Consider the following 20303-nt stretch of genomic DNA (forward strand, 5'->3'; position numbering starts at 1 on the left):
GACACTCTGGCCTTGCATTCCCTGCTCTGCTCCCTGCTTCAAGTCTGTAGGCTCCCGTGCATGCTGCTGAGGCTTGGACCAGCCCTTGCTAAACCTCTCCCGTCCCCCTTGTGCACAAAGCAGTGGCATTTTTGGAAGCCTACCGTACAGAACAGAGCATACCAGGGGCGATAAAAAGCATCACTGGATTTAATGGGGACAAATTCTGTTGATTGCTCTCCCCTTTTCTCTGTTTAGCAGAGGCTGATGAGCATTGCCATGTGACAGCAGTGAGGACTTTGGCCCGGGGTTTTTGTGGGTTTCGTTTTTTTGTTTTTGTTTTTGTTTTTTTTTAAATTTTGGGCCCTGAGGCACCTGTCTCACCCTGGGCTGCTAGATCTCTGGGCCCAGCTGTGGGTGGGCTGGATTCCCCCTGCTGCCCTGGCTTGGGATCTCTCTGATAGCCGCCCCGTGAACCACGCCTGGGGCCACCAGGACACACTGCCTCTCAGAACCATTCAGTTTCACTGGGGTCTCGGGCATCCCTCACTGAATCCTCACATAAACCTCGGGATGACTTTCCCCATCTGATAAACGAGAAAACCAAGTCTCAGGGAGGATGAGTGACTCGTCCAGGCCACACTGCTGTGGAGTGGTGGGGCTCGGCTGAAAGCTGAGGAGAAGATACCTGAAAGCAGAGTCTGGGTTTGAAAGAGAAGTTGCTTCAATGGAGGTGAATGGGGGGCATGCAGGGGGCTGTATGAGTGCCCTGTGTTCAGTGCACACCCTCCTTCCTGCCCTGCCCACCCCATCTCTCTCATCGCCACCCCCCAGGCCCGTGGCTTCAAGTTGGCTCCAAATTTAGATGCCCAGCCCTGCCTGCTTCCAAGTTCCTGACTTGAATGTCAGCTTCCGCTCAACATCTCAGACTTCAGAGACCTGAAACCTGAGTGTTGATTCCCTGGCCCACGCCCACATCTCTTCCTCCTCCAGCTCAGTAAATGGCATCCCCATCCGCTCAGCTGCCAAGCCCACCACTTAAGAGTCTTCCTTGGTGGCGCCACGCCCCTTCCCCTTCCAACACATCAGGAAGTCCTATTGATTCCACCTCCAACATGGAGCCTAGATCTGGCCCCTTCTCTCCATTTCCACTGGTTCTTCCCAAGTCTGATCAGCTGCTCCCTCTCACTGGAACTATTAAGTGGTCTCCTCTCTCATCCCTTTCTTCCATTCTTGCCCCCATCCACTCCATTTTCCACTCTGTATCCAAAGGGATCTTTAACAAATGTCAGCTTGCAGCCCTCCCCTGCTTAAAACCCCTGCCGTGACTTTCTGGGGAAAATTGGATGCCTCTCTGTGGCCCCGGAGGCTGTCTGTGAACCGACCTCCAGCTCGCTCTCTGCCTGCCTCACATACCAGGGCTCCCTGCTGCTCCTCTGACCTGCCAAGCTCGTTCTCACCTGTGGGTTTGGCACTTGCCGCCCCCTCTGCCCAGAGCATCCCTCCTCCCGATGTTCATGTGGCTCCTTCCTTTCTCATCACTCAGATTTCAGCCCAGGTATCACTTTCTCAGCAAGACCTTCCCGGACTCTACAAGCTGGAGGAGTCCTGTTCCCTCCCTACGCCAGTCTGTATCACATCAGCTTTTTTCATTTTCTTCAGACCACTTCCCACTATCAAAAGTGATTTTGTTCACTTGTTTCTGATCTGTCTCCTCCCATCAACCTGTAAGTTCTTGTCTGTGCTATTCACACTATATCCGTAGCACATAGAGCAGTACATTTTTGAACTTTTAAAAATAATTATAGACTCACAGGAAATTGTTTTTAAAAAAAAAACAGCGCAGAAAAGAGAAGAACAATAGAGAAAAATCAACAAAGCCAAAAGTTGTTTTTTGGGAAGAATCAACAAAATGAACAAACCTTTAGCTAGACTGAGCAAGAAAAAAAAAGGGGAAAATATTCAAATTACTAAAATCAGGAATGAAAAAGGGGCCATCACTACCAAACTAATAGAAATAAAAAGGATTACAAGGGAATATCATGAACAATTTTATGCCAACAAATTAGATATCCTAGATGAAATGGACAAATTCCTAGAAAGACACAAATTACCAAAACTGAATCAAGAAGAAATAGAAAATCTGAATAGACCTATAGCCAGAAAAGAGATTGAATTAGTGATCAATAAAAAACTTCCCACAAAGAAAAGCCCGGGACCAGATGGCTTCACTGGTGAATCTTACCAAATATTTAAAGAATTAGCACCAAGCCTTCACAAACTGTTCTAAAATATAGAAGAAGAGAGAACACTTCCCAACTCATTCTCTGAGGCCAGTATTACGCTGATACCAAAACCAGAAAAAGCCATCACAAGAAAACTAAAGACCAGTATCCCTTATGAATATAGATGTAAAAATCCTCAACAAAACATTAACAAACCAAATCTAGCAGTTTATAAAAAGATTTATATATCAAGACCTAGTGGAGTTTATTCCAGGAATGCAAAGTTGTTCAACATATGGAAATTAATCAACAGAATACAACATATTAATAGAATAAATGACGGAATAACCATATGACGTCTTAATAGACACAGAAAAGGCATTTGATAAAATTCAACATTCTTTCATGATAATACATCAACAAACCAAGAATAGAAGGAAACATCCTCAGTCTGATAAAGGGCATCTATGAAAACCCACAGCTAACATCATACTGAATGGTGGAAGACTGAAAGCTTTCCCTCTAAGACCAGGAATGGGACAAGGACGCCTGCTTTCATCACTTCCATTCAATGTTGTGCTGGAGATTCTACCCAAGGAAGTTAAGCTAGAAAATGAAATAAGAGGTTAGAAAGGAAGAAATAAACTATATATGTAGGTGATACGATCTTATATACAGATAATCTTAAAGAATTCACAGAAGTTACTGGTAAAACTAACATCGAGTTCAGCAAGCTTAGAGAATAAAAGATCAATATACAGAAATCAGTAGTATTCCTATACACTATCAATGAACCATCCGAAAAGGAAATTAAGAAAGTTTCCATTTATAATAGTTTGATGCTATTTAAGAATAAAATACTTAAGAATAGACTTCACCAAATAAGTGAAAGACTTGTACACTGAAAAGTACAAAATATTGTTGACAGAAATTAAAGACCTAAATAATGAAAGATGAAAAGATATCTGTGTTCATGGATTGGAAGACTTAATACCATTGATATGGCAGTGCTCCCAAATTATCTACAGATTCAGTTAAATCCTACTGCCTTTTTTGTGGAAATTGACAAGCTGGTTCTAAAGTGTATAATGGAAGTTCAGAGAACCCAGAAGAGCCAAAACAATGTTGGAAAAGAACAAAGTTGGAGGACTCACACTTTGAGTGAGTCCAGTTTCAAAACATACTACCAAGCCACAGTAATTAAGACTGTGTGGTTCTGGCGTAAGGGTAGACATATAGATCAATGGAATGGAATTGAGAGTCCAGAAATGGATTCATACATCTATAGTCAATTGATTTTTAACAAGGATGCCAATACCATTTGATGAGGAAAGAATAGTTTCTTTTCAACGAATGGTATTGGAACAACTGGATTTCCACATGCAAAAGAATGAAATTGGACTCCTACACACCACGTACAAAAGCTAACTCAATGGATCAAATACCTTGAAACTTTCATAGTGTTAAGGCTATAAAACTCTTAGAAGAAAACATAGGTGTAAATCTTCATAGCCTGGAATTTTTCAGCGGAGTTTTAGATATGACATCCAAAGCATAAACGACAAAGGAAAAAAACAGGTAAATCAGACCTCATCAAAATTTTTAAACAAACAAAAATTTTTAAACATTTTTGCTTCAAAGAACATTATCAAGAAAGTAAAAAGATAACCTACAAAAAAGGAGAAAATATTTGCAAATCATGTATCTGATAAGGGTCTTGTATCCAGAATATATGAAGAAAAGGACTCAGACTCAACAACAAAAAGACAAACAACCCAGTGAAAATATGGCCAAAGTAGCTCCACGCCACCAGGGAACCTGGGAGCCAGTGTGGAACACACCTCAGGGTGACTCCACTTCCGGGACAAGGGAGCTGGGGTATCCACACCCCAGTTCCCATCAGTGTAGGTTCAGGGCTGCTCCTGGGGGCTCAGTTCCCCGCCAGTTTGGGCCTGCTGCAGGGGAGGCAAAGTGGGCCCTGGAGGCCAGAAAACAGATCCTCCATCGGAGAAATGTGTGTGCTGGCAGTGGGAAGAGCAGCCAGCAGGGACCAAAGTGGGAAGGGCAGGGGACTGGGGGAGGCGCCAACGGCATCTGCTACCCACTTGCTCAACAAATGCCGAGTGCGGGGGGAGCCTGGCCCAGCAGATCCCAGCTCTGTGCCAGGAGGGGAGGCAAACAAGTAACATTGCCAAGAAAAAAAAAAATCAAGCGGGGCTGGGGGTGGGGGAATAAATTCAATGAAGAAAATATGAGAGAATTATTAATGGCCAATGGAAGGACTAATTTAGAATGGATGGTCAGAGAAGAAGGCCTCTCTCAGGAGGTAACTTTCTAACTCCTAACATAACTGCCTAGCCTGGTAACACACTCTTTATGGAATGCCTCTCCCTCTCTCACTTCCCCACCCTCCAACTGGTGTTTCCTTCACTGTCTAAATCAACTCCTTACACTTGCCTTGCCTCAGGGTCTGCTCCTGGGGGAATCCAAACCAACACAGAATGAATGAATGAATGAATTAAAAACCTAGGTTTAAATCCTCACTCCATCACTTGGGCAAACCACACCTTTGCTGGACTCTGGTCTTCCTTCGGTGACACGGGTGTTATTGCAGTACTCACCTTCCAGGGCTCGGAGAGAACCCAGTGAGATAACGGCGGTGCCCAGGTGCCCTGATTCTTGTTCTGCCATCTTGATTACCACCTGCGATGGGCAGGTGCAGCAGACGCTCTCCTGCTGGCCAGGCATCTGGAGGTTTGCCCAGCGTGCCTTGGGTCAGCCCTCGGCAGCTCCCCGGCAGCCTTCCTCTCGGGGACTCTGTCTGTGGAAAGGAAACATCAGAAGGCCCAGTTGCTAATGAGGCCGACTTACCCGCAGGTTAATGTTCTCTGACTTTGAACACCACGACTCCCACTTAGCCCTCCCGTTATCCCTCCCGCTGACGGAAATGTGATGGGAAATCAATCACAGTCCCCTCGCTTGTGTCTAAGGTCAGCCTTCAGTCTCTGCCTTTGTCAAGCAGCCTCAGCAACCCATTTTAGGCTCCAATGAAGAGAAGGAATGAGACTCCCCTGCTGGATTTGAGATGTGCTATCTTTGACCCCTCGCAGCTGCCCAGAGCACTAAAAGTTCTCGCAGAGCTTGAGAAACTTGCCAGAATAAGTCAGAACCCCTTGAACTCGTCTCTCCCCCTTAACAAAGCAGCCTCCTCCCTCCTGAAAGGCACCATTGTCACTGGGACAAGCCACCTCTGTCCTCCGCGCAGCTGGAGCCTGAGCCTCACGTCTCCTGGGGGCCAGCAGACCCCAGAGGCAGGCACGGTCCTGGGGATGGGAGCCCATGCAGACGCTCTCAAATAAGGGGAGATGCTCCTTTTAGATAAAAGGAACAACTTCAGCCAGTGTCAGAGATACAGGTTGCTTATTGGCAGATGGGACTTGTGACTGTTCAGCCCCTAAGCAGGGACCCTAAACTCAGGCCTGCAGGGTCCGGGCAGAAGCATAACCAGGGAGGTGAGGTGGGTGTAGAACAGTAGGGAATGGTGAGGACTGGGGCACCAGAGAGCACCCGCCCTGGCCGCCAGAGCAGTGTACACAGCTCCAGCCAACGGCTGTCAGGGACCCCGTGTTGCCGCCTCTCCTAAGTCTGTAGACAAGCCAGACATCTAGCTCTGAGGGGGAGGGGATATCTTCCATCTTTAAGTCTTGGCAACGCATTTGCCTTTAAAAAAAAAAAAAAAACACTTCATGAGCTAGACAAAATAGCTCTGCCGGCCAGATCAGTTTAGTCTCTTCTTTAAAGTTTCAGTGAGAGGACAGATATTAGGAGGTACATTTCACTTATCTGTTCATTTCTTCATTTCTTCATTGAACGATTGTTCAAAAAATTCAATTCCAAGATTTTTTTGTCATTTACCAGGTGCCAAGGAACTGTGCTGAACGCTAAGGGTTCTGGAATGAATTAGAAGAGCTCACAGCTGAGTGTGCGTGTATGTGTATGTGTGTGTGCGCGCGCATGCGTGTGTTGGCGAGGGGGGTGACATAGACATGAAGACAGGTACTTGTGGGACACTGAGTAAATTATAACCTCAGGTGTTGCAAGGAGCCGTGGGCACCTGGAGAAGGGAGTGATTGTGTCAAGGGAAGGGGTGACAATGGGGGAGACAGCACATCTGAGCTGAAGTTCCCAGGGGGAGAAGGGCAGGAGAGTACTGCACGCAGAGGCCCAGGCTGTGCAAAGGCACAGAGGCCGAGCCAGCATGGACATATTTGGGAACAACTGTGCGTTTTGTCCAGAGAGCAGAAGAGGTACCCAAAGAGACAAGAGAGGAGGTGACCAGGGCTGAGAAAAGTCCCCTGATTTCACTTTTTCCCATCTGCATCCCAAGCACTCATGATACGAAATTTTGTTGGTGCAAATGAAAATGACAGCAAGGCTCCCCTGCTCCTCTGCTTCTTTGGCCTTGAGAATGGCCTTGGCAGCCTCGCTGGCAGGCGGAAACTGCACACAGGGGTCCCACGGCTTGGAAACCCTGAAAGGGAACAGAATAAATCCTAAGGCTCAGTGCCATGGCCCCGTCCCAACAAACGCCTGAGCCAGTTTCTTTCTTTTCTATTTTTAAATTTTAAAAATTCTACAGGGTTTTACAAAAGAAAATCAAAGGCTCTGTTTGCCAGGTTAATCAAATAGCGCAAGTCATGGCTCTTTTCCCGTCCTTCTCCTCCAGTCTCTCTCCCCAACAAAGCCGATTAGGTTGATTAAAATAAAGCCCGCTGCATTTTAAATTTGGTCTGGATGGCAGGGGTAGAGGGGCGCATGTGGCAGCTTTGTGCCGGGGACGAGGGTCAGTAGCCTGCTCCAAAATACGGTCCAGATGGGGTGAGATCTAAGACCCCACCCAGGATGAAGTAGAGAAGGTGGGTGGCTTCCCATCCTCATCCTCCCCGGGTTTCCATGGTCACTGCCCGCTTACTTTGGGGTAAGGCAGAATTGTGCTAACAATAACAACTTCCTTCTCTTGCTGGCGTTTCAGGGCAAGAAAGACCCTTCCTTGTGGACGTGCCCCTTCCACCCGCCGCTCCAGCTCTTTTTTGTTATCCGCAACACGAGACAGCTGCGTGACTTTGATCTAACTAACATCAAGGTTTGGAATTACTGCACGGCTGATGGCGTAAGTAACGGGCTCCGGTTCCTGGCTGGGCATTTGGCTGATGGAAGCACTTAGTGCTTTCCCGCAGCCTGATTCCCGAAGTTGCAAAATGGGGACCAGGAGGCCCCGTTGCCCTTCCCCCTGGGTGTAGCAAGCGCCTGCTGGGGGCTTTCACTTCGCGTTGTCAGAGCCCCCAGGAGCAGAGCCTCCGCTGAAGGTTTGGGAAGTAGAATCAGGTCACCCTTTGGGGGAACTGGAGAAATATGAACCGAGGCGCAGTTTTAACAGATAAGGAAACAGACGCACAGAGAGGTTACGTAACGTGGCCCAAGTCACACAGCCAGTGAGCGTCAGAGTGAGAATTTGATTCCCTGCAGTCAGACTCCAGGCCCATTGGCTTAGCCAGCGCTTCTCAAACAGTATCCGCAACAACTTGCCTGGGATCTTGATGAAAAGCGGGTTCTAATCCAGCAGGTCTAGGGCGGGGCCCAAGATGCTGCACGTCTCACAGCTCCCGCATGTACCAGCGCTCCTGGTGTGTGCACCCCGCTCTAAACAGCCAAGCTCTTAACCTCTGGGCTCTTCAGCCCCTCTGGTTTCAGAGTCCCTCCCCTCCTTCCTACCCTCACACCACTACCCAGGCCCTCATCCTTGCTTTCTTCTCCATGTTGTTTTTCACATATTCATATGCATTTATTCCTCCATTCAACCTTGATTATTGAGCACATCGTAGGTACCATCAGGCTTCATGATCAGTTCTGAGGACGCTGAGGTAAAGACACAGTCCATGCCTTGGAGGTACTCCTTGTCTAAAAGCTGGCAGACAAGTAAATGTGGAAGTATGAGGCAGTGTGATGAAGGCCTTGATAAAGCTGAACCCGGAGAGCCAAGGGTTTCAAACAGAAGCCCCAGGGACTCAGCAGGGGAACGCAGTGAGCAAGGAGGGACAGGACTCCCTCAGCCTATCTTGGTTTCCCCTCTTATGATAGAAAAGGGAGCCAAACTTGTTCTACTTTCCTTTCTAATCTGCTATAAGGGAAGCAATAGTACAAGCGAGATGATAAATGGGAACCAATCGTCGGCCTCAATATTGTTAGAGAGAGACGCTAGGGCCTGGTGGGGAACGTGGCAGACTGGCAAGCACATGGCCCAGGTAAAGGGCAGGGCATTTTTCAGCTTTAACTAATGGTTGATATGGAGCAATGCCAGCCAGCACTGCTAGATCTTCTGAACATTCCCAGAGAGCTGGGAATCTGGATTTTGAGATGAGCTATTCTGTTTGCAAATGTCAGTAGCTAATTTCACTTCTTTTGAAGCCACCATACAGTTCAAACCAAACTCATCTTTGGGCTGGAGCTAGCCTTTCCCAGTCTGCGGGCCCTGGAGCCTGGAGGAGGGAGCCCACCTCAGGCTGGGAGAGGTCAGGGAAGGTAGTTGAAAGAGCGCATACCTGAGCTCTAGTGGAAAGAGAAGCACTGAGCCGGACAGAAAAGGGAAAGGCTCTCCAGGTGGAGGGAGCTTCGCGGCCAAAGGCGTGGAGGTGTGGAAGAGTACAGCTTCCTAATCGCTCTCTCTGACCCCAGGCCCAAGCCTCCGGTCTGTCTCCAGTAGCCACTGGGAGGTCTGATCACGACTCTGCTGTTTCAAGCCCTCAAAGGCTCCCCTTGATCCAGAGAATCCAGGACAGAGGGCCCCTAATCCCTGTGCGTCAAGCCTGCCTCCTTCTTGGCACCCGCCCCTTGACCACGCCACCCTCCAGAGTGCCAGCTGCTCGTGGCTCTCCACCGCCCTCCCTGGTAGGCGCACCTTTAGTCCCCGGCCCCTCCCGTCTCGCTCAACTCAGAATGCTTGCCTCTGCCTCGTATTCCTGGGAAACCCAGACATCCCTTTCTCCAGGATGCTGACCTGACCCCCTGACCCCTGTGTACTTCTGGACCTCATGAACTGGTTCTATCACCCCTGTACCAGGATGGACACTTGTCCCCCCATCACACTGTGGGCCTCTTGGGAGCAGGGCCTGAGTCGTCTCCACCACTGCTCTGTTCCAATTAGAAATACATGGTTGTCGAATGAATGAATGAGTTCATTCCCCGAAGAGCCCATAAGCAATTGTCTCATCCTGCTTGAGATCCAGATGAGAGACTGAGAGTAGGAGGGGTTAGGATGCTTGCCCAAGGTCATACCGCAGGCTAGAGGCCAACTGGGGCTCAACCAGGAGACTCCGTGCCTCCTCCCACCTTGCCGTCCTCCCCTCCTGTACCTCTTCTGGCTGGTTCTCCACCCACCCACTCACCCAGCCGTCCCTCCAGCTCCCAAACAGCCATCTGCTAGGCTCTGGGGATCTGGAGGCTAACATGGCAGACGCGGTCCCAGGCGGCTCTGTTCACACACGACGCTGCCCCAGAGAAGTAACAAAAAGCTTTCTCTGATTTCTGTGTTTCGATTTTTTTTTTCAAACAAATGCCTGAAGTTTAGATTTGAGAAAAAGTCCAAACTATTGAAACAAATGAGAAAGTTCCTGTGGGCGTGTCAGCCTCCCCTGCCCGGGGTGTGCGGAGCGGCTGTCCTCTAGGCCCCGGATGCAGCCCCAGCCCCACGTAGCTGCGGCGCGTTCCCGGCATCTAGGGCTGGGTCCTCTCCTTCTCCAGTTCTCCCGGCACTTCCTGGCAGGCGGTCACCAGCATCTTCTGCAATGGTTAGTGAAACAGCGCTGGCTGCCCAAGCCCGTGCCCTGTAGCTCGGCCCTGTCAACAACTATGTCGCTCAGGCCAAGAAAAGCAGATTTTATGTGCTGGATTACAAAGCAGATAAGCTTCGTCCCTGTTGGCTGAGGCCTGCCTTTCTTCTTTAACCTGCGCTCGGCCTCCCCTGTGTGCTGAGAACAGAAAAGGAGCAGGACATCAGGGCGTCATTGCTGTTGCGGGCGTTTTGGGGAGCAGCCGGCTGCGGGGATTAGAGACTTGAGGTGCTTCTACACAGAGGAGCGTGTGGAGGGCCGCAGTCCCCGGCAGGGCCACCACTTACGTCACGCACACCTATCTGTTGACAGAATTTTCCGGGGACAGAAAGCGCAAACAAATGCAGCTGCAGGTTGGTTTCATTTAATATTCTCCAGAGAATGCTATTACTGTGTGTTTTAGAGGAGATAAAATGAGAGTTTATAGGAAGTATAGCTCAGCCCAGTAGACACGGCTTGTTAAGACAGTGTTTTGTGTCTGGGAATTCAAGGAAGCAAAGTTCAATGTGAGGCGCTGATCCAACCAAGGCTTATTTAGAGCATAAGAAAAGAAGGTGCCAGAAGAATGGAAGTCTCTTATTGGAAAATCTGCTGCCCGTTTAATCCTCGGGCTAACTTGGATGGGTTCCTTCCCCCTCGTTAGGTGATGCGGTAAGCGTGAGCCGGCCCGGAGGAGAGGACTTGCGGGCAGGGTAGGGACACGGAGGCTAGCATCCGTCCACGCAGGCACACAGGGCGGCCCGCAGGTGTCGGTACTCATGACAGCCGCCGTTTACCCAGTGCTGCATGCATCCGGCAGGCGTGAAGCCCCCACTGAGCGCTCCGTAAACATCTGATGCCTGAACAAATAACTGAACAAATGAATCATCTCAATTAACCCCCCAACCATCCTGCAAGGTGGATGTTGTCGGGCCCCACGTTGTAGATAAAGAAGCTGGGGCTTAGGATAAAAAGATCCTACGGGACAGATAGCTGCGTCTCTTTTGCCAACTCTGCTTGGAAATGGCTGCCTGGAGTGCTGTCTTGAGAAGGATTTAGAACTTTCCTTCTGGTTCATCCAGGAAAGGGTGTGTGATTGATCAGCGATGCCTGTCTTGGGCTCAGGAGGAGGACGCGATAATATGTTTGTCACATTTTGTGATGTTTCCCCAGATTAGATGACTGGCCCAGCTAGTGAGGAGTAAGGGACCGAGGTGGGAAGGGAACATGGGGGCTGTGGGTTTTCCTGCGGTTTTTCTCGGCATTGCTTCCCCTGCAGAGCGACATCTGCTAGGAGAAAGGAATCAGTGGTCTCCCTCCTCTAGGATGTAATAACCCATCCAAAAAGTGGGCTTTCAGCTGCTCGCCACGGCCCATCTGTTTTCGTTTATAATAAGCACATTCATCATCTCCGTGGCGCCATTCCATCACCATTTTCACCTGCAGCATCACCATGCGGACGCCACCTCCAGCCTGGTCACGACAGCAAGTGAGGCAGGACCCAGTGATATATTTTATGCATGGAAATGGTGCTCACTAAGTAGTTTCTGAATTAATTAATTAATTAATTAATGTTAGATTTCCCCAGTGGTGTATTTCTTTTCTTTTTTTTTTTTTAACTTTTTATTTTATATTGGAGTATAGTTGATTAACAACGTTGTGATAGTTTCAGGTATACAGCAAAGTGATTCAGTTATACATATACATATAACTATTCTTTTTCAAATTCTTTTCCCATTTAGGTTGTTACGTAATATCGAGCAGAGTTCCCTGTGCTCTACAGCAGGTCCTTGTTGGTTATCCATTTTAAAAAGAGCAGTGTGTACATGTCAATCCCAAACTCCAGTGGTATATTTCTGTGACTTGTCATGGTGATCCAGGCCAGGACTGCCCAGTAGAACTTCTGATGATATTAACATGCTCTATCTGCCTTGTCTAGGGCAGTAGCCACTAGCCCCAGGTGGCCACTGAGAACTTGAATTGTGGCTCCTGTAACTGAGAGACTGCATTTTACAATTTATTTCATTTTAATATTAATGTAATTGTCCACATGTGGCTGGTGACTACATATTGGACCATAAGGGTCTTGGTGCTAAGGGAACCATGTTGAACAAATAGACAAGGTCCTGTTCACACAGCCCTGTCCCTTCTCATGAGGAAGGGACAAAAAAAAAAAAAGGACCCAAGTGAATAGTGTCATTTCAGGTAATGCTAAGTGTTCTGAAGACAATAAAATCAGGCAACGGGAGAGAGGCAAGAGGAGAAAGAGGCAGGGCTGCTCTGGACAGGTGATCAAAGGCCTTCCCTGACCTGGATGTTGAGAAGGAGCAGCCGTGCTAACATCAGTGGGAAGAGAATTCCCAGCAGGGGGCACAGCAAGAGCAAAGGCAGGAACAACCAGTTTAGGCAGAGATTGAGCTGGTGAACAGAGGAGAGGGTAAGGGGAGGTCCCAAGGGTAGGTGGGAACCAGGTCGTGTGGGCCTTACTGGTTTGGAGGCAGAATAGGGGGATGGTCAGAGCCAGCCCAGCTGGGGCAAACCCTGGCTCCTCCTCTTCCTAGCCATGTGACCTTGGGCGTGTTACTCTACGCCTCTATGCCTCGGTTTCCTCATCTGGAAAATGGGGTGATTATTGTTCGGTTAATATGTATGAAATGCTCAGAATGACTCCTGGCCTTTGTGAGCACTATACAAAGGTCAGCTCTTAGTATCATTATTGGAGGGTTTTGGGCAAAGGGTGATACAATCTGATTGAGGAATTTAAAAGATCACTCAGGCTGCTGTTTGGAGAAGGGATCAGAGGGAAGAGGGAGCCCCAAGAGGAGGCTCTTAGCATAGTCTAGCTTGGTGGCTTGGATGAGGGTCACAGTGCTTCTGGAGTGCACCATGGGTAGACTCAATTCATCCCAGGGCAATATTTCTATTTTCAGAAAGGCCTCTTTTTTTGGCAGGGTTGGGGGGGTGGATTTTCAAATGAATGCAAGTGAAGAGATTAGTTCAATAACGACCTGTGTGCCTTTAACCAGCTTCATTAATTATCTACATTCTGCCATTTTTGTTCCATCTCTTCCCCTAACATTTAAAAATAAATTGTAGCTATCATATCATTTCACTCATAAATTTTTTGTATGCATCTCTAACAGATAAGGAGTTGGTTTTTATATAATCCCAATGCCACTATCATACCTGACAATAATTAATTATTATGCTGTAATACCCAGTCCATATTCAAATATCCTTGATTGCCCCCAAATTATTTTTTTTAATAGTTGATTTGTTTGGATCAGGATACAAACGGAGGAGGCCAAACATGGCAATGGCTTTGAAGTCAAAGATGTGACCTTCATTTGGGCAGCTAAGTCAGTGTAGCCTGATGGCTCTGCCATATGGTGGGATCTGTGCACCCTTGGGCCTGGAGATCATGATGGCATCTTAACAGGGCAGCTGGTGGGAAAGGCACTAACCCAGGTGCACGAGAGCCTTCCTCAGGCGTTGACCTCAGGCTTGGTCTAGGCCGTTGCCTGTCACCAGAGGGTGCTCTCTTGTAGGTGGGCTGCAGGATCTGAAATCTATGTGCAGAGTCCATACTCGGGAAGATACAGGTGTGGTCATCTTGAGAGTCCCAGGAGGCTCAGGTTTGAAGCAGACCCCCAGCCAGCAGGGGAAGGAGAAGTGAGCAGAGAATTCTGCCTTGAGAGAGGGGGCCCAACGAGGTATTCAGGCTCCAACCAGAAGGTTGGAATTCAGATCCATACTGTGCTCCCACCAGGGATGAGAACACAGATGCAGAACCAGGGTAGAAGCTGAGGCCCATGTCCTGTTCTGTACAGACCAGGGGACAGGCTGCATCTGGGACCAGACAGATGTCTAAGTAGGGAGAACTGCTCACCCATGTGCAGGGGCCAGCCTAGGACAGCAAGATAAATCCCAGACCCCCTAGGCGGTAGGGCTCCCCATCTCCTGCCTCCCTTGGCCAGGACTGATTTAGTAGCTGAATCTGTTGATTAAAGTTCTCAGTCCCAGCGCTAGTGTATCAGCCAGGATTCTCTTGGTAACAAAGGACAAGAAAACCCAATTAAATCCGGCTTAAGGACAAAAAAGTGTTCTTTGGCTCATGTTACAGGAGAGTATGAGTTTGCTGGCTTCAGGCATGGCAGGATCCAGGAGTTCACATGATGTCATCAGGAATCTGCCTCCCTCTATCACATATCTCTGCTTTCCTCTGTGTTGGCATCATCCTCAGGTTCCAGGTGGTGGTCCCTGATGACATCGCTCTTGATTTCAGCACTCCTTGCAGAAAGAGACTCTCCTCCAAGAAAGTCCCAGACTGAGGGCCCACTGGCCAGGCCTGGGTTGCAACCTGGGGTGAGGCCCACATTATCCACATGAAGTCAGGTCGAGGGAAGGGTGGATTCCCGATGGAAAATTGAGGTGCTGTCTCCAAAAGAAGGGACCATCACCAGGGAAAGTAGAAAACGATACCCAAACTAGGTCCTTTTTCTTTTCCTCTAAGAATGCAGAAATCACATGCTGTTGAATTTATTCGTTAAACCTTCCCCAAGGCTTAACTTCTGAACCAAGCTTCGCTCCCAGCCACGAGATACTTTTCTTCGGCATTTCCGCCTGGCCTTGCACTGACACCCCAACTTGGTATCCCCACCCCCAGGCCCCTCTGCCCCGGTCCCGGCTCCGCTTCCTCTTCCTCTTACTGTCTGCAGCAGCGCCCGACTCCCACCTTTGAATCCTCCGCTCCGCCCTTTGCCCCTCACTGCCAGTCATTTCTAAGTCCTACCATTTCCATTGCCCAAACCTGTCTCCTTCCAAGTCCAGCTCCTCCTTCCCCTGCTGCCCGCTGCCCCCTCCACCTCCCCGCTCCGCTCACTCATATGGTCAGTCCCTCCGTCTCATCAGCAGAGCCGTATCGATCGCCCCACTCAGGCGTTTTGCTGGGGCCGGGAATCGGACACGCTGTCTGCCCCTGCGAGCTCTCACCCAGGCAGGAGGGCCCAGGGGGATAACGGCAAACCACAGTTCAGTGGGGCTGGGACAGTGGCGGGAGATGAGCCGAGGGCCTCGCCACTGCAGAATGCCTCAGGGGAGAGGCCGCAGTCCCCGGCCAGCTCGTGCTGCCGGGGCATCCTGGGAAGAGGCTGTGCCCCGACTCACCAAAGGCAGCTCACAGATTGCAGCTGGCTCACAGCGTGTTTTCAAAGTTCTTTAATTAATTGCCAACATTTAAAAGTTGGAAGGGATTCCGTGCAAAATAGGGATTTTTGACTTTTATTGAGAAACTAGACGATCTGGCGACACGAGGTGACATCCACTCCTGGAAGCTTTGGCGGAGCTGAGTCACGGCGCCGCAGTCCCCACCACTCCTACTTGTGTCCCCGACACAGTGACACAGTTGTCCTGACACCACACCACCTCTCCCATTTGCCATGCTTGCCCGGGCCCTGCGTGCGTGTGCACTGGTGGCCTTCCCCATTCTCAGACCCCAAAACTGGCTCTCTGGCTCTTCCATCCTTATGCAACTTTCATCCCCTCTGGTCCCTAGGAAGCTCCTCTCTTCTGTGCCTTTGCTCCTGCCCTTTCCAGCACCTGGAATGCCTAGCCGGTCTCATTACAAACCCTGCCTTTGGAAACATCAAGGTTCTGCTTCACCCACCAGCCTCCTGCACACCCTTAGCCTACCCCAGGCCCCTTCTGGTGGTCTCAGCCACCCCTTCCGGGCACCAAGTCATGTACTTCCCTAGGGTATCCCTCAGTTTCCTGAGCCTTTGGTGTCCCAAACGGGTGCCCCCGGCCAAATCTATCCTGCAGGCGTATTCCGTTTGGCACTCACGATGTTGTACAGCTTGTGAAACATCTGACAACGTTGGAAAGTTGGCTTTTGATGAGCCTGCTATATTCCCTCTGTGGCGTCCACCGGCTGGAGCCCAGTGGCCCCTGCAGCCTCTGGACTTGGCAGGTGTGCGTTCCCCAGCTCACCAGCGTCCCCGTGCCGCTCACGTCTGTGGTGCTGCAAGCATTTGAGTCTGTGACACCTAATTATTCATACTTTTGTGAACTCCTTAAGGAGAGGAGCCTTGCTCTCATCTTTTGTGTCTCACACAGGCCAGGATCCTGAAAGGCCCCCATGTGGTATGTGCTGGGTTGAATAAAATTGCGAGAATTGCCTGCTGGTGCCTGAGCCCAGATCGAGGGGAATCTTTTTTTTTTTTTTAATTTATTTTTTATTGAAATATAGTTGATTTACAATATCGTGTAAGTTTCTGGTGTACAGCATAGTGATTCAGTTATATATATGTATGCATATATATGTTATGTATGTACATATATACACATATATATATATATATATATATTCCTTTTCAGATTCTTTTCCCTTATAGGTTATTACAAAATACTGAGTCGAGTTCCCTGTGCTATACAGAAGGTCCTTGTTGGTTGTCTGTTTTATATATAGTAGTGTGTATATGTCAATCCCAACTTGAGGGGAATCTTGACCTAAGTCCGCAGGAGTAATGCTAGGTCCCACTCTGGAGTGGATGGCGTTCTCCTGTGCCTGCTGCCAGCCTCTCCCAGGAACAGGGAACTGCTGCACCAGGACTTAGGGGAGCAGGGAGTCTCCAGCCACGCTAGCCCTGAGCAGCCAGCCTCAGCGGGTACTTCCATCCAGGCAGTAGATGGGGTACAAGACAATGATGGCGGCTTGCGTTTCTTGAGTGTGTATTATGTGCCAGTCAGCATTCAAAGCACTTTACACGTATGAGCTCGTTTATTCCGTACAGCAGTCCTATGAGATTGGTACTATGGTGATCAGCTCCATCCTACAGATGGGGAAGCTGAGGCACAGAAAAGCAGAAGAACTTGCTGGTAGTCACGTGACTACCAGGCAATCTGGTGCCCACCACCTGGTCCCGCCTTTCAATAGAGAGTAGTTGTGGTCACTGGCAAGCCGGGCCCTGCCTAGAGCAGCCATCACTCTGCCCTGGGCCCCTCCTGCCAGATGGCCTAAATTTTCAAGAGAGGCCAAAAATGCACATTGTTATGTGAAAGCTCTCAGTTTTTAGATATTATCAGCTGGTTCTGAAATTTTTAACTGCTCTATGGGCCAAACCAGCCCAGATTCAGCTGTGGGTCCTCCAGTTAGTGACCCCGTCTGTCAGGTCCCATCCCCATCCTTTGTCCTCTGAGTCTGTGACGCCAGGAGGTCAGAGTCGTTGGCCCCCAGCCTGGCATGTAATAGGTTAAATGTAGCTTTTTAAATGTCACATGTCCCCACCATCTTCTTCAAGTGGCTACATCACAAAGAAGGGTTTTCACTGCTCTTCCTCCCAAGGGACATATGAAAGGTCATTGAGAGCTCCTCTCGATAAAGCATTCAAGTTCAGGTGGAAAGAGCAGGTTTAGTTCCCAGAGCCAGGCCTCAAGATAGATGGCGATAGTCCTGTTCCCCATCCTTGAAGGTCTCCATCCGGCTGAAGACAGGTGAGCACATGGGGCCACGAGGTAGTAGGCGCAAGGGTCTAGCCGCAAGCCCAGCTGTGAGAGCCTAGAGGAGGACCCTCGACTCAACCTGAGGAGGCGGGGAGAGGCACATCGGGAGGGGCAGATTGGGAGGGCCAGGGGCTTCCCGGAGGGGTCCTCAGCTCCTGAGCCAGGTCCCGAAGCCTACATGGCAGCTCTCTGGGCAGCCGCAGCTCACTCCCCAAAGTCCCCCGTGCCTGATAAGCCTCCCAATCAGCCCACAACCCCTCGGCCCCTCCTGTTGTGGACCCAGCACTTCCCGGCAAAGAGAGCAGTAAGGGACGGCAGCCCATGTTCTCCCCATGCAGTGGAGCCAGCGTGGGTGCCCAGCAGGTGACAGAACCCCTAGAGTGCGGGCCCCCTCGGGCTGTGCATGAATGAGGTCCAGCGACACACAGCTGGTTCGACTCCAATTGTCACCCACGCCGAGGAAGGGTTTGCTTTAATGGACCCTCCCTGGCATCCGGCACGTAGGCTTAGCCAATGCTTTGCTCCAGATCATTTCCTTCAGGCTTTTTGGCCTGTGCTGAGGGCGGTTGTTGGTCTCTAGGGAAAGTGTTTTGTGAGCACAAGAGCCCCCGCCTGTGCTTGGGTTGTTGTCATGATGGAGCCGGGCCGCCATCTATCTTTGCTGAGCAATTCATGTGCTCATTGGAAGAGACATGTTATTTGACCCCAGGACCAGGGAGGAAAGTGGCCTTATCGAGTCAATTCAATTACTTAGATCAAAATAATACTAATGTTGTTGTGTTAAAATGCATTACAGTCTCAACATGATTGGTTCTCGTCAACTGGGAAGAAGGATAAAGTCCTTCTTTGGACCAGAGAAGGTGCTCCCATCAACTACGTGGCAGCCACAGAGTTTCAAAGTGTCCTTTTGAAAATCCACTGCAAAAGGGGTTTGAGACAGCATCAACAAAAGGCATAGCAATAACTCTAGTTAAACGAGGAAGAAAATATGAGCACCAAGGAAGCAAGTACCCACCCACACACACACACACACAAATGGTTCTCAAGGGTAAGGTCGTCAGCAGGATGGAGTTTCACCTGGACTTCTTGGAAGCTGAGGCAAAGGAGGAAACAGCCAGGACTAGAGCCCTCTTGTTGGAAAGGAGGAAGCAGGCTGGTTGTTTAGGAGTGAAAGGATTTTCCCTTGGATCTATTCCCAAAGGCACCCCTCATGCAGAGCTTTACAGAGGGATGCCAAGTAGTACAGACCTGCAAAATCTCAACCCCGTCTTCTCCACGGAGCACACACGTGTCTCACATAGCTTTGGACCACACTCTTGAGGTGTGATGGCAGTTGCATCAATATGTACGTAAATACATAGGAAAAGCCTGGAAGGACACAAGCATACGTGCACATGCTCCCCACCAGTGCCCACAGGGACTGCCTCTAGGGAGTGAGGAGAGAGCTAGGATGGGAGTACGAGATAGTTGGTCCATGGGGACTAATTAAGAAATAGAAGTGGGGACTCAGGGTTCCTCCCAGAGCAGGTGGCCAGGCGAGCACGGCCAAGACGGAGGCCCTCTCCAGGTCTGGCTTGACCCAAAGGGAGGTGGCAGTAGGACCTCAGGGTGCCAGCCAGAGTGGCTCCCTGTGCACCAGCTGTGTGACCTCAGGGAAGGCTGAGGCTCAGTTTCTTCATCTGTCAGATGGGCCCTAATGCCCAAGACCTTGGGGAGTTGTTCCAAAGACAGCATGGAACAATGCATGCAGCCTTTTTTTTTTTTTAACACATGGAATCCCCAGAGAAGTGACTCCCTACCGTTCCCCACCAGGGATCCCACCCTGGTGATGCTTGGACCAAATCCACCCACAGATACGGCTTGTTTGGTCTGCAGAGTGTTGGAAACTTTAAACACCATCAGGTAGGGGGCATGAACCTCTCAGCTCCCCATGACCCCCGCCACTCCCTGTGGTTTCCACCCTAACCCTCTTCTCTCTCCTACCTGCCTGATCCTAGGGGCATTAGAGGTCACACCCCTCTAATAGCACCCCAGCCTGCTCCCCTCTCTCTGTCCTCACTCAGCCAGGCTTCTTGGAGAGAGCTGAGGTCAGACGGGGCTCTAGACCGTTCACGGACGGTCCAGAAGCCCATTGTGGAAACCAGGCATCTCCTTACGGAAGCCGGGATGCCCATCTGATGACTGTGCGGACTGAAAGTTCTCCTCCCCACCCACCGCCTCTCTCGGTGAGAGCGTGTCTGTCTCACCAGATGTTTCCACGGCGGTAATTTTGCGGAACTAGTCATTGAAAGCTGCCCAGGCTGTCCTCTTCTCAAATAGCTATTTCCTGATTAATTCACATCACACACTTGCTCTGCGCCTCCGCTAAACAGAGAACACATCCGTATAAACATGTAAAAGAGGGCTTCTTTGAGAATCGACTTTTCTGACAGGCGGCAAATAGTAGCCTGCCATCCTGCAATTGGACGATTGAAGCTGGGTTCCTGTGGTGTAACACGGGCTTGAAGTTGCTCATCCTAAATTGCTACGGAAACCTTCGTAGCAATAACTTAGTGAACTAGGAAGTTAGTTAGAGCTTCGTTGCCTGGCTTTCAGGAGGGCTAAGGCAGGGGGAAATAAGTATAGATGGACACCTCTGGGATCTCAGATCTTGTATCCCAAGAGCGGATCAGAAGCCAAAGCAAGATGGAAAATGGTCTGGGGTTGAAACCAACAGGCTACCATTTTTCTGATC

At 49.7% G+C, this 20303-nt stretch overlaps 1 protein-coding gene across 7 annotated transcripts in view; it reads left to right on the top strand.

Moving 5' to 3' along the window:
* Positions 1 to 20303, top strand: part of KATNIP (katanin interacting protein) — a 194908-nt gene that overhangs the window by 122824 nt on the left and 51781 nt on the right. For 4 of the 7 annotated variants that reach the window (XM_068524188.1, XM_068524184.1, XM_068524186.1 and 1 more), the window contains 2 exons: positions 7237 to 7374; positions 8937 to 9149. In XM_068524188.1, the coding sequence (XP_068380289.1) occupies positions 7237 to 7374; positions 8937 to 9149 (351 nt within the window). The remainder of the gene's footprint in view (positions 1 to 7236; positions 7375 to 8936; positions 9150 to 20303) is intronic. The other 3 variants (XM_068524190.1, XM_068524189.1, XM_068524187.1) reach the window with 2 other exon arrangements.

Source organism: Eschrichtius robustus, chromosome 16 (genome assembly GCF_028021215.1).
Source record: "Eschrichtius robustus isolate mEscRob2 chromosome 16, mEscRob2.pri, whole genome shotgun sequence".
In the NCBI taxonomy this organism is placed as follows: domain Eukaryota; kingdom Metazoa; phylum Chordata; class Mammalia; order Artiodactyla; family Eschrichtiidae; genus Eschrichtius; species Eschrichtius robustus.